The sequence below is a fragment of the Coregonus lavaretus genome, assembly GCF_964263955.1.
Source record: "Coregonus lavaretus genome assembly, chromosome: 12".
Taxonomy (NCBI): domain Eukaryota; kingdom Metazoa; phylum Chordata; class Actinopteri; order Salmoniformes; family Salmonidae; genus Coregonus; species Coregonus lavaretus.
This window is the reverse complement of record NC_139999.1, coordinates 10,851,389-10,864,191: the sequence shown is the minus strand read 5'-3', so window position 1 is coordinate 10,864,191 and position 12,803 is coordinate 10,851,389. Positions and strand designations below refer to the sequence as shown.

The 12,803-nt window shown below is 44.1% G+C and overlaps 1 protein-coding gene across 1 annotated transcript in view; it reads left to right on the top strand.

The window, feature by feature from the left end:
* Nucleotides 1–12,803, top strand: part of LOC311138322 (neuron navigator 1-like) — a gene marked incomplete at its 3' end in the record, with an annotated part of 111,945 nt that overhangs the window by 7,376 nt on the left and 91,766 nt on the right. The window contains exon 2 of the mRNA XM_084173005.1: nucleotides 627–1,373. Within this exon, the coding sequence (XP_084029131.1) occupies nucleotides 627–1,373 (747 nt within the window). The remainder of the gene's footprint in view (nucleotides 1–626; nucleotides 1,374–12,803) is intronic.

The window sequence follows — 12,803 nt, the reverse complement described above, 5'->3', positions numbered from 1 at the left end:
AGAGAGAGGCGAGAGCATGTGAAAACAAGCCTGTGATCAAAATAATGCTGTCCAGTTTTTTTTTTAAATGCCAAGTTTATCATTTCTCATCGCCCCCTTACATTTCACACATTCTGCTGAGGCAGAGCGAAGCATCTTTAAATGCTACAGAGGAGGAGAGAGGTAGGCGGGATGGAGAGAGGGAGGAGGGATGGAGAGAGGGAGGAGGAGGAGAGGCGACAGGCAGAGGAAGGGGGAGGGATTGTGGTTGCGTCTGGTGCTATTGTCATTCTGCTGTTGCGCGCTTCAGCGGCAGGAGGCTCTGCTGAAAGTAGAAAACAGAGCCACGGAGGACAGAGAGAGAGAGAGAGAGAGAGAGAGAGAGAGAGAGAGAGAGAGAGAGAGAGGGGGGGGACAGGGATAGAAAGGAGAGAAAGGAAGGGAGAGCCTACAGCCTGTCAGGAGGACAGAGAGAGGCAGAGGGAATGAGGAGAGGAAAAAATGAATAATCTGTCTGCAAAGAAGACCAAAGATCCAAGGACTGTGCCTTGTTAGCTTTTTTCAGTTTTCTCCTGAAAGGATAAGGGGGCTGAGAGGAAGACTATTGTTCTCTCCTTACTGATGCTTTTCTCAATGCTCTCATGCAGGAGGCATGCTCAGAAGTAGTGTGAAAGGAGGCAGAGAAGGCGATTTAAAGATGGAACGGGCGGAAAGCACCAAAACGTACGGCCAAGCCGAGGGCAAAGCTGTTGGCATGGCAGCCAAGAGGGGTAAGTCGGGGGTGCCCCATAGCGCCCAGCGAGGGGAACTGAGGGTATACCGTGCAGGTAGCTCTGAGGGGCGGCTGCCAGTGTCCTCCAACCTCCGCAAGCAGAGGTCCATGACCAACCTGGCCGTGCTCACTGATGCAGAGAAGAAGATACACCTCTACGAGCCCAAGTGGTGTGATGACATGGCTAAACCTGGAGCAGGGCCCCTCAAGGCAGGCAAGCCCAAGCTGGCAGGAGGGGGTGGCGGTGGTGGACGAGGGGGCACGCCGCTCTCACGCAACCTCTCCAAGTCAGAGCACTCTCTCTTCCAGGGCAAACCCAAACCCTTCAGCCCATTGGCGGCTCCTTCTGGTCTAGTCAGACCCGGTCAGAGCCGGATCCCCCGGGCGCCATATGCAGAGGTGAAGCCCCTGAGTAAGGCCCCTGAGGACGGCAAATCTGATGATGAGATCCTCTCCAGCAAGGCCAAGGCTGCCAGCAAGAAGCAGGCAGTGGGAGCTTCTGTGGAGGCAGGGGCCAAGGGCCAAGGGGATGGGAGCCAATCCTCCTTCCTCAAGGTGGATCCAGAGCTGGTAGTGACTGTCCTGGGTGACCTGGAACAGCTTCTCTTCAGCCAGATGCTGGGTGAGTAAAAACAACTATTTTCCCTCCTGCAGACCTCAACCTGCCTGTCGAGCCTGGCTGTGTCTGTTACTCTCTACCGCACAAAAAAAAAAAAACTCTCCTCTCGACGCCTCTCCCCATCAGCACACCCCCTTACTACAGCTGTCACTAACACCTGCTTGCTACTGCAGTCCTCATTGTCCATGAATGGAGCTAATCTTGCTGGGCATCGATTGAGATTAACTCCAGGGGTTTTATACCGTCTCTCAGAGTTCATATCGCATGCACTTGAAAAGCTATCTCTTGAAAACTGCCCCAGCTTTGGCATTTTGTTTTAAAGCTGTATCCTGATTATTGTGAAGCAGGGTTTTTGATCAGTCACAGCAGGTGGTGGTGGACAATGCCTCCATTGTTTGCAATGCATTTAGGTTATTCTTTCTAATATCCTACTGGCTGCTCTCTGGCGTATAAAGCATTATGTCATTGATTGTGTGTATAAGGTTGTTTCCTGAGCTCTATTCCATCTCGGCTCTAGTCTGCTGCAGTGGGTTGACCAACCAGCTAGGCCCTCAGTGATCCTGTATCTGTATGCTCCATGCAGAGATATCTGTGAATGGTTCCAGAAAATAGGACCTGGGAAATAAACTGAGACATATTGAATTGATTTTCAGCCCACTGTGAGACACATATTTAGCCTCCTTCCAGCCCCATTCATCCGTGGCCATTGACAGATGGTGCCCACACTGTCTACTATGGGAAGTAAAATGGCCAGGACTGGCTGGGCTTCTCTCTCTCTCTCTCTCTCTCTCTCTCTCTCTCTCTCTCTCTCTCTCTCTCTCTCTCTCTCTCTCTCTCTCTCTCTCTCTCTCTCTCTCTCTCTCTCGCTCTCTCTGTTAGTAGTAGTCTAGGTATCTCAGTAAAACTATAAGCTCTTTGTTTCCAACCAGGTGGATAAAGAAGATAGAGTAGCATGATATAATGTATAGATGTCATTGACTGAATACAGCACATTCTGAACAGAATATCTCTCTTTTTCTGAAACATACAGTACAGTGTAATGTTTCTGACAGGTTTTACACTGACCAGAGGTATAGGTTGATCACTGGATTGCTTCCTGTGAAATCTCTTTATTGGCCTCTGGCTATGCATCTCATTATCCAAAATGAATGCATTAGATTAGTGTGTTTGGTTAATTGGTTAATTGGCTTTGACGTTGATCAGAAACAAGAGCACTTTAGATCAGCTTTAGATTAAGACCAAGAACCAAATATCCAACCCAAACCTTGTTGTCTTTCTCTGACTGTCATACATGGCTGTCATATATCCCACTGTACTCCAGTTTGTGAATCAGCTGCTGAGTTGGTGACCTCAATTTCAATTATGCCCCTGGCTTTATTAGATTGCCAATTTCAAGTCCCAGACCCCAAGGGTCCAGGGTTCCAGTCTAGAAGCACAGTTTCTACTGCTCCTACAGTCTTGCTTCGGTACTGCAATTTAACTGACACCCGGCCCAGAATGACAATTTCTATAGACGGCCACATAGAGTACCACAGTATGAGTCAAAATACCCATAAAGCAGTCAAACAAGGAAATGGTTCCAATCATTTTTCCACCATTCATTTATCCCATAAGGGATTTTAGAATTTGTTTCGTGTAGACTTACCCTGGCGTGACGTTTTGATAACCGTTTATGTCTCTCTAGGACAAGGTGAGCTTTATCAATATATTTGCCTGTATTTACCCCCTAAAAATTAAATGCTAATTAGCTGCTATGTGGCTATTATAAAGAACTACAAATGCCATGATGATCTGGACGAGACTCCCGAATCGAGGCAAAGGTAAAAATCTCTGTATTAACTATTTAATGTTAGCTAAATGTGGTAATTAATAAATTGGCTACATTTCTTCAAATGGACAATTCTGTGAACTGTCTTGTGCAAGTTTAAAATGTACACAATACCTGTTAGCAAAGGTGTCAGCAAGAGATGACATGCAGAAGCTTGCAGGGATTTGTAGTTTTGCATGATGTCTACTTTGATGCTAATTAGCATTTTCGAATCTGAGAGTAAATAGAGACAAATATATTGAAAAAAGTCACCTAGTCCGAGAGAGATTTACATGGTTATCAAAACGTCATGCCAGGGTAAGCCTACATGAAACAGAGCCCTTATTTTAAGTGTTTCCTAAATCCCCTATGGGAAAAATGATTGGTAGAAAAATGATTGGAACCATTTCCCTGTTTGACCGCTAGGTTTTATGGGTATTATGACACCTCCACTGTGGGGCTCTATAGAGAAATCAGATTAGACCATTCCTAACTAATAAGAAAGACACTTCAGTCATCACCTTTGTGCACAAAACATCCATTGAATTATTCAAATAATTGTCGCTGAGGCTGATTTAAAAAAAAATCACTCACAGCCAAATATATAAACATTTTATATTAATCAAATGTCTGCCATGTTTTTGGATGACGTAATGACACCATCGCTGCTCGCGCTGATCCCTGTACGCACTGAGTGCTAATGCTCATGTGAAGTTGGGCCATGTAAACCGGATGCAACCCGGGTATACAGTCGTGGTCAAAAGTTTTGAGAATGACAAAAATATTAATTTTCACAAAGTCTGCTGCCTCAGTTTTTATGATGGCAATTTGCAAATACTCCAGAATGTTATGAAGAGTGATCAGATGAATTCCCTCTTCCCCAAGTCCCTTTTGCCATGAAAATGTACTTAATCCCAAAAGACATTTCCACTGCATTTCAGCCATGCCACAAAAGGACCAGCTGACATCATGTCAGTGATTCTCTCGTTAACACAGGTGATAATGTTGATGAGCTTTAAAAGGAGGGTGGTGCTTGAAATCATTGTTCTTCCTCAGTTAACCATGGTTACCTTCAAGGAAACTGTGAGAGTGTGATTTAAAGGAGTCAGGCGCAGGAGGGTAAATCACCGAATACAGAGTTTATTCTGTACGACACAGTTCAGCTGGATAGCGTCAACAAAATACAGGCACACGGGGAACAATATCCCCGGAAATACAAGGTACGGGTAGCTCAACCGAGCTACACTCAATTCACAAATAACAATCACCCACAAGGACAAGGGGGGCAGAGGGAACACTTATACATGTACTAATGAGGGGATATGAACCAGGTGTGTGTAATTGACAAGACAAGACAAATGGAATGATGAGATATGGAGCGGCAGAGGCTAGTAGGCCGTTGACGACGAACGCCGAAGCCTGCCCGAACAAGGAGGGGAGGCAGCCTCGGCGGAAGCCGTGACAGAAATACGTGCCGTCATCATTGCTTTGCACAAAAAGGGCTTCACAGGCAAGGATATTGCTGCTAGTAAGATTGCACCTAAATCAACCATTTATCGGATCATCAAGAACTTCAAGGAGAGATTGTTGTGAAGAAGGCTTCAGGGCGCCCAAGAAAGTCCAGCAAGCGCCAGGACCATCTCCTAAAGTTGATTCAGCTGCGGGATCGGGGCACCACCAGTGCAGAGCTTGCTCAGGAATGGCAGCAGGCAGGTGTGAGTGCATCTGCACGCACAGTGAGGTGAAGACTTTTGGAGGATGGCCTGGTGTCAAGAAGGGCAGCGAGGAAGCCACTTCTCTCCAGGAAAAACATCAGGGACAGACTGATATTCTGCAAAAGGTACAGGGATTGGACTGCTGAGGACTGGGGTAAAGTCATTTTCTCTGATGAATCCCCTTTCCGATTGTTTGGGGAATCTGGAAAAAAGCTTGTCCGGAGAAGACAAGGTGAGCGCTACCATCAGTCCTGTGTCATGCCAACAGTAAAGCATCCTGAGACCATTCATGTGTGGGGTTACTTCTCAGCCAAGGGAGTGGGCTCACTCACAATGTTCCCTAACACAGGACTGATGGTAGCGCTCACCTTGTCTTCTCCGGACAAGCTTTTTTCCAGATTCCCCAAACAAGCCATGAATAAAGAATGGTACCAACACATCCTCCGAGAGCCACTTCTCCCAACCATCCAAGAACAGTTTGGTGACGAACAATGCCTTTTCCAGCATGATGGAGCACCTTGCCATAAGGCAAAAGTGATAACTAAGTGGCTCGTGGAAACTCCCCAGACCTTAATCCCATTGAGAACTTGTGGTCAATCCTCAAGAGGCGGATGGACAAACAAAACCCCACAAATTCTGACAAACTCCAAGCATTGATTATGCAAGAATGGGCTGCCATCAGTCAGGATGATGCCCAGAAGTTAATTGACAGCATGCCAGGGCGGATTGCAGAGGTCTTGAAAAAGAAGGGTCAACACTGCAACTATTGACTCTTTGCATAAACGTAATATAATTGTCAATAAAAGCCTTTGACACTTATGGAATGCTTGTAATTATACCTCAGTATACCAAAAATATCTAAAAACACTGAAGCAGCAAACTTTGTGAAGACCAATACTTGTGTCATTCTCAAAACTTTTGACCACGACTGTAGACGGCCCATGAATCGGCTTATGCGAACGTGAAGAGATTACGTTGAAAACAATGGTCAGACATCTTGGATGCAGATACCTCAGTGCCAGACCCTCACTGTTGTTTCATAGGATGCTCATTTGGGGTGTATTTTTCTCTGCAGGCTCCTGAAAGGGTCAGCTCTCCTCTGGTCCACTCTAACAACAACATGTTATGACGGACAGTAATTGAAGGTGGGACTGCATGGTTTGAGAACTTTAGGCCACTGGAGATCAAATCAAATCCACATTTATTTGTCACATGCAGGTGTAGACCTTACCGTGAGAAATGCTTACTTACAAGCCCTTAACCAACAATGCAGCTCAAGAAAGAGTTAAGAAAATATTTACCAAATAAATTATAAAAAAGCAACACAATAAAATAACAATAACGAGGCTATATACAGGTGGCACCAGTACTGAGTCAATGTGCAGGGGTACAGGTTAGTCGAGGTAATTTGTACATGTAGGTAGGGGTAAAGTAAATATGCATCGATAATAGACAGCGGGTAGCGGCAGTGTAAAAACAAATGGAGGGGGGGGGGGGGGGGGGGTCAATGTAAATAGTCCGGGTGGCCATTTGATTAATTTTTCAGCAGTCTTATGGCTTGGGGGTAGAAGCTGTTAAGGAGCCTTTAGACTTGCCGCTCCAGTACCGCTTGCCGTGCGGTAGCAGAGAGAACAGTCTATGACTTGGGTGACTGGAGTCTTTTACAATTTTCTGGGCTTTCCTCTGACACCGCCTATCATATAGGTCCTGGATGGCAGTAAGCTTGGCCCCAGTGATGTACTGGGCCGTACGATCTACCCTCTGTACCACCTTAGGGTCAGATGCCGAGCAGTTGCCATACCAGGCGGTGATGCAACTGGTCAGGATTCTCTCGATGGTGCAGCTGTAGAACTCTTGGAGGATCTGGGGACCCATGCCAAATCTTTTCAGTCTCCTGAGGGGGAAAATGTGTTGTCGTGCCCTCTTCAGGACTGTCTTGGTGTGTTTGGACCATGATAGTTTGTTGGTGATGTGGACACCAAGGAACTTGAAACTCTCGACCCACTCCACTACAGCCCGTCGATATTAATAGGGGCCTGTTCTTGTAGTCCATGATCAGCTCCTTTGTCTTGCTCACACTGAGGGAGAGGTTGTTGTCCTGGCACCACACTGCCAGGTCTCTGACCTCCTCCCTAAAGGCTGTCTCATTATTGTCAGTGATCAGGCCTACCACTAATGTGTCATCATGTTTGGCCACGCAGTCGTGGGTGAACAGGGAGTACAGCAGGGGACTAAGCACGCACCCCTGAGGGGGCCCAGTGTTGAGGATGCGTGGCAGACGTGTTGTTGCCTACCCTTACCACCTGGGGGCAGCCCGTCAGGAAGTCCAGGATCCAGTTGCAGAGGGAGGTATTTAGTCCCAGGGTCCTTAGCTTAGTGATGAGCATTGTGGGCACTATGGTGTTGATCGCTGAGCTGTAGTCAATGAACAGCATTCTCACATAGGTGTTCCTTTTGACCACTAGAGACATATTTTTAGAAATGTACTCAATTCTCATCCTCCTAGATTTTCTAAGGAATGGAGATTTTAGTTTAAATCTATTTAAGTAATTATTTTATAATGAGGAAATGTCACTTAAAACATCTGCTTAATGAATTATTTATTATTTTATAGGATGATCCCTCATGAGACAGCATTGCAATGAATGAACAGCTTTGTTTAATGAATGGTTAAACCAGGCAGAACTTCAGACAGGATGACAGAAATGACTCGCCTCCCACTGTCTCATAAAACAGCCCATGAGAGCAAATATTAAAACACACACACACACACACCAAACTATTTATCTTTGTGGCGCTGGGAATTAAAGCTACAGGCGATTACCTCTGCATGTTTACAGTAAAGGGCAACTTGACTGAAACGTCAACAAATAAATGTGCAGAGGCAAGCTGTTTGCAGGAGTAAGTTTCCTCATTGATGTAACAGACAGCCCATATAAGGGGTAGCCAATCGTCTGTGAGTGTCCAGCACATACACATTGCATTCTAATTCTATGGTCCAGCACACTTCTCCTTATTCCAGGTCATAACATTCATTACAGAACATGTCTTTCCTTGAGAGAATTCCCCTTCCCTACTGCATGGTATAGTACAATAGCCATCCTTATTGGACAGATACATTTATTCATGGGCTTGTGCATTCATAGTCTGCATAATGCAGCAGTAACCCACTTTTTCATTAATTTTTTGCTCATTATAGGATTAATGAAAGGACTGTTTTGATAAATGAATATAGAGGCTCTATTTGTGGGACACATCCTATGACTTCATTCTGATTCGGTGGTACATTAGTCCTCTGGATGTCATAATAGACTTATTTATTAAGTCAGTTTGTGTAATGCGACCTCGCTCCATTACCGGAACAACTCATCATAAGACAGAGCTGGAGATAGCCTTTGGTTCTCCCACTACATTACCTCTATTGTACAGTAGAGTGCAGCTGTAATGGACAAGCATGCGGAACCTCAATAGCGATCGGAAATTGCCAGGATTCAACTTATTCAAGAGGAATATAGTAATGTGAACATACTGTTATACAGTGCATAATGGGGAATGGAGAATAAGTGCACGTGAACATAACTAAGGGAGATTCGACTCTTTCTGTATGACAGATTCAATATTAATTCCTCCAATAGCCAAGTCCATGAGGACAGCAGGTCAGGTTGGTAAGCAGAGCTCTGGGTTACTACGACTACTGCAAGAGAACTAGCTGACCGGGCGGAGGCAGCATCCATGTCTTACTGCAGTAATTGGCTTGTTGCAGAACGTTACTTCCGTATTTACTAAAAGTGCTTCTCTCTTAGAATTTTGCACGTCTTCGCCGGAAGTAAATTATTAAGTTTTCCGGTTTCGCTACATCACGGTCGCCATAGAGCACGGTTTCTCAAACTCGGTCCTCGGGATCCCAAGGGGTGCACGTTTTGATTTTAGCCCTAGCACTACACAGCTGATTCAACTAATCATCAAGCTTTGATCATTTGAATCAGTTGTGTACTGTAGTGTTAGGGCAAACACCAAAACATGCACTCCTTGGGGTCCCGAGGACCGAGTTTGGGAAACGCTGCCATAGAGCCTATTGGATGTGAACAGCCATGCAAGCCCTCCATGACTGTGACAATAGAATTCACTGCCATAGAGTAGCGGTGAAATAGGTATGTAGGGTAAAATGTGTGAGGCAAACACAGTGGTGTAAAGTAATTAAGTAAAAATACTTTAATGTACTGCTTAAGTAGTTTTATTTTTTGTACTTTACTATTTACATTTTTGACAACTTTTACTTTTACTTCACTACATTTCTGAAGAAAATAATGTACTTTTTACTCCATACATTTTTCCTAAAGATATATATACTGTATATACAGTGGGGAAAAAATTATTTTGTCAGCCACCAATTGTGCAAGTTCTCCCACTTAAAAAGATGAGAGAGGCCTGTAATTTTCATCATAGGTACACGTCAACTATGACAGACAAAATGAGAAAAAAAAATCATTGTAATTGTAGGATTTTTAATGAATTTATTTGCAAATTATGGTGGAAAATAAGTATTTGGTCAATAACAAAAGTTTCTCAATACTTTGTTATATACCCTTTGTTGGCAATGACACAGGTCAAACGTTTTCTGTAAGTCTTCACAAGGTTTTCACACACTGTTGCTGGTATTTTGGCCCATTCCTCCATGCAGATCTCCTCTAGAGCAGTGATGTTTTGGGGCTGTCGCTGGGCAACACAGACTTTCAACTCCCTCCAAAGATTTTCTATGGGGTTGAGATCTGGAGACTGGCTAGGCCACTCCAGGACCTTGAAATGCTTCTTACGAAGCCACTCCTTCATTGCCCGGGCGGTGTGTTTGGGATCATTGTCATGCTGAAAGACCCAGCCACGTTTCATCTTCAATGCCCTTGTTGATGGTAGGAGGTTTACACTCAAAATCTCACGATACATGGCCCCATTCATTCTTTCCTTTGCACGGATCAGTCGTCCTGGTCCCTTTGCAGAAAAACAGCCCCAAAGCATGATGTTTCTACCCCCATGATTCACAGTAGGTATGGTGTTCTTTGGATGCAACTCAGCATTCTTTGTCCTCCAAACACGACGAGTTGAGTTTTTACCAAAAAGTTATATTTTGGTTTCATCTGACCATATGACATTCTCCCAATCCTCTTCTGGATCATCCAAATGCACTCTAGCAAACTTCAGACGGGCCTGGACATGTACTGGCTTAAGCAGGGGGACATGTCTGGCACTGCAGGATTTGAGTCCCTGGCGACGTAATGTGTTACTGATGGTAGGCTTTGTTACTTTGGTCCCAGGTCTCTGCAGGTCATTCACTAGGTCCCCCCGTGTGGTTCTGGGATTTTTGCTCACCGTTCTTGTGATCATTTTGACCCCACGGGGTGAGATCTTGCGTGGAGCCCCAGATCAAGGGAGATTATCAGTGGTCTTGTATGTCTTCCATTTCCTAATAATTGCTCCCACAGTTGATTTCTTCAAACCAAGCTGCTTACCTATTGCAGATTCAGTCTTCCCAGCCTGGTGCAGGTCTACAATTTTGTTTCTGGTGTCCTTTGACAGCTCTTTGGTCTTGGCCATAGTGGAGTTTGGAGTGTGACTGTTTGAGGTTGTGGACAGGTGTCTTTTATACTGATAACAAGTTCAAACAGGTGCCATTAATACAGGTAATGAGTGGAGGACAGAGGAGCCTCTTAAAGAAGAAGTTACAGGTCTGTGAGAGCCAGAAATCTTGCTTGTTTGTAGGTGACCAAATACTTATTTTCCACCATAATTTGCAAATAAATTCATTAAAAATCCTACAATGTGATTTTCTGGAGAAATAAAATCTCAATTTGTCTGTCATAGTTGACGTGTACCTATGATGAAAATTACAGGCCTCTCTCATCTTTTTAAGTGGGAGAACTTGCACAATTGGTGGCTGACTAAATCCTTTTTTCCCCCACTGTATATATGGCAGTGAAAGGCCTATATATCTTCTTCTCAGTGAATAGGCTAATCTATTGAGTGGACCTTAAAGGGACACACTGCCAAATCGGTCTTGATGAACTAATCTATACACCTTTACCCTGTCTGTCTTACACCTGAGAGCACTGAACAGATTCATTTAGCAATCTGTCAATTATTCTGCTCCCTCATTTTTATTTTTATTTTCTTTTGCGAAAAAGTAATAATTTAAACAGTAGGTGACGAGTTGTGGAGATTTATATGGCATTCATAATGTCCGTGATCTTTCCATTGAGATCTGCTTTAGCGTTCTATCTCTCTGTCTGTGTGTGAGTGAGGAGGATTGCTCTCCCTCTCACAGATCACTGCAATGCAGGGCACCAGGGACCTGCCAATCACTTTAGCATGTATTTCCTCAGCAGCACATGTAGCCTGTCTGCATGCATGTCTGCTATTTGCTCTGCTGGCTGCCTCAGCTTCCTGTTTTGGGCCTATATGAAGGTCGCTAGCGTGTCTGCCACTACAAAGAGAAGGATGTTTTCCTTGTAGCTTTATGATGGAGGCACTGACAGTAGATCACATCGTGACAGTAGGTCCATGGCAGTGATGCTCTGAGTTTGTGAAAAGTGATTGACGACATACATACATTTTATGGTTTCGAGGATATTAAATCAAATGGCATCGTAGATCAAATTGACAAATACATTTCGATGTTACCTTCTTTGACTATGCAGGCCATGAGTGGGAATAATATCAGAACTATAAGGCTAGCTAGAATTAACCAATAAGGCCTGAGGGGGTGTGGTATATGGCCAATATACCATGGCCAAGGGCTGTTCTTATGCACGATGCAACACGGAGTGCCTGGATACAGCCCTTAGCCGTGGTATATTGGCCATATACCACAAACCCCCGAGGTGCCTTATTACTATTACAAACTGATTACCAACGTAATAGAGCAGTAAATAGCCATTTTTGGTCATACCCATGGTAAACAGTCTGATATACCACGGCTTTCAGCCAATCAGCATTCAGGTGTTGAACCACCCGGTTTATAATCTCTTTTAGATCACATTCACCATTTCCATAAACATATTTTATATTGTAAAAATCTAATATATTAAGTCAATAAATAACTTCATGTTCTGGCCGTCTGTTGTGGTGCTAGGTTAAATACTAAGGAGGATGGATGCACGCTATGGAAAGGTGCTTGTCTTAGCTATTTGCAAAAGGGTGGTGAAGTCCATCTACACTGGTTTCTAATGGAGGCAGCTAGGCAGTTTAAGATGATATGAACCCAGGTGTAACGTTAAATTGTTTGAAATACTGTGTGCGTGCAGAGATCCTTATTTTCAATCTAGTGATGCTGAAAAGGATCAGACAGTGTAATTGCACGAGGTTAAAACTGTTGAATGAGAGCATACTTTTAGCTTACAATAGCACCGCTCAGAACATTAACGTTACAGCCATGTTTTACAGTGGTAGATATGAAGGGGGAAAAAGCTTCCGAATTAATTGAACACCCCCACCTCTCTATCATGGTTTAAACCATTTATTTATACGTGGCTGCACAAACCGTCTCCCTGTCCATGAATGGTATACATTCTATAGGGTGCTGAATTTCGGCCTCAGCTGAGTTACCTTAAACGGATAGATTTGACTTTGTACGTCCTCATGTTCGCCATTTGTTTGCAATGCATCCTTGATTTAAAAAAGTGCCTTTATTCCAGTGCATTAGATGTATTCGTTGGTTTATCGTTGTTTGCATTTGTCAGTCAGCTGTGTAGAGCTCTCATCGTTTTATTTTTCAGGTGCGTGCTTGGTATTCTCCATGCTTTCTGTCGCCACAAGAAGTAGACCATTTATTTAGCTTTATTATTTTTCTATCCATATTTGTTTTCTTTCCTGGATCAGCTGATGATCGACAATATCACTAGACACCTAGCCTACAGGTAG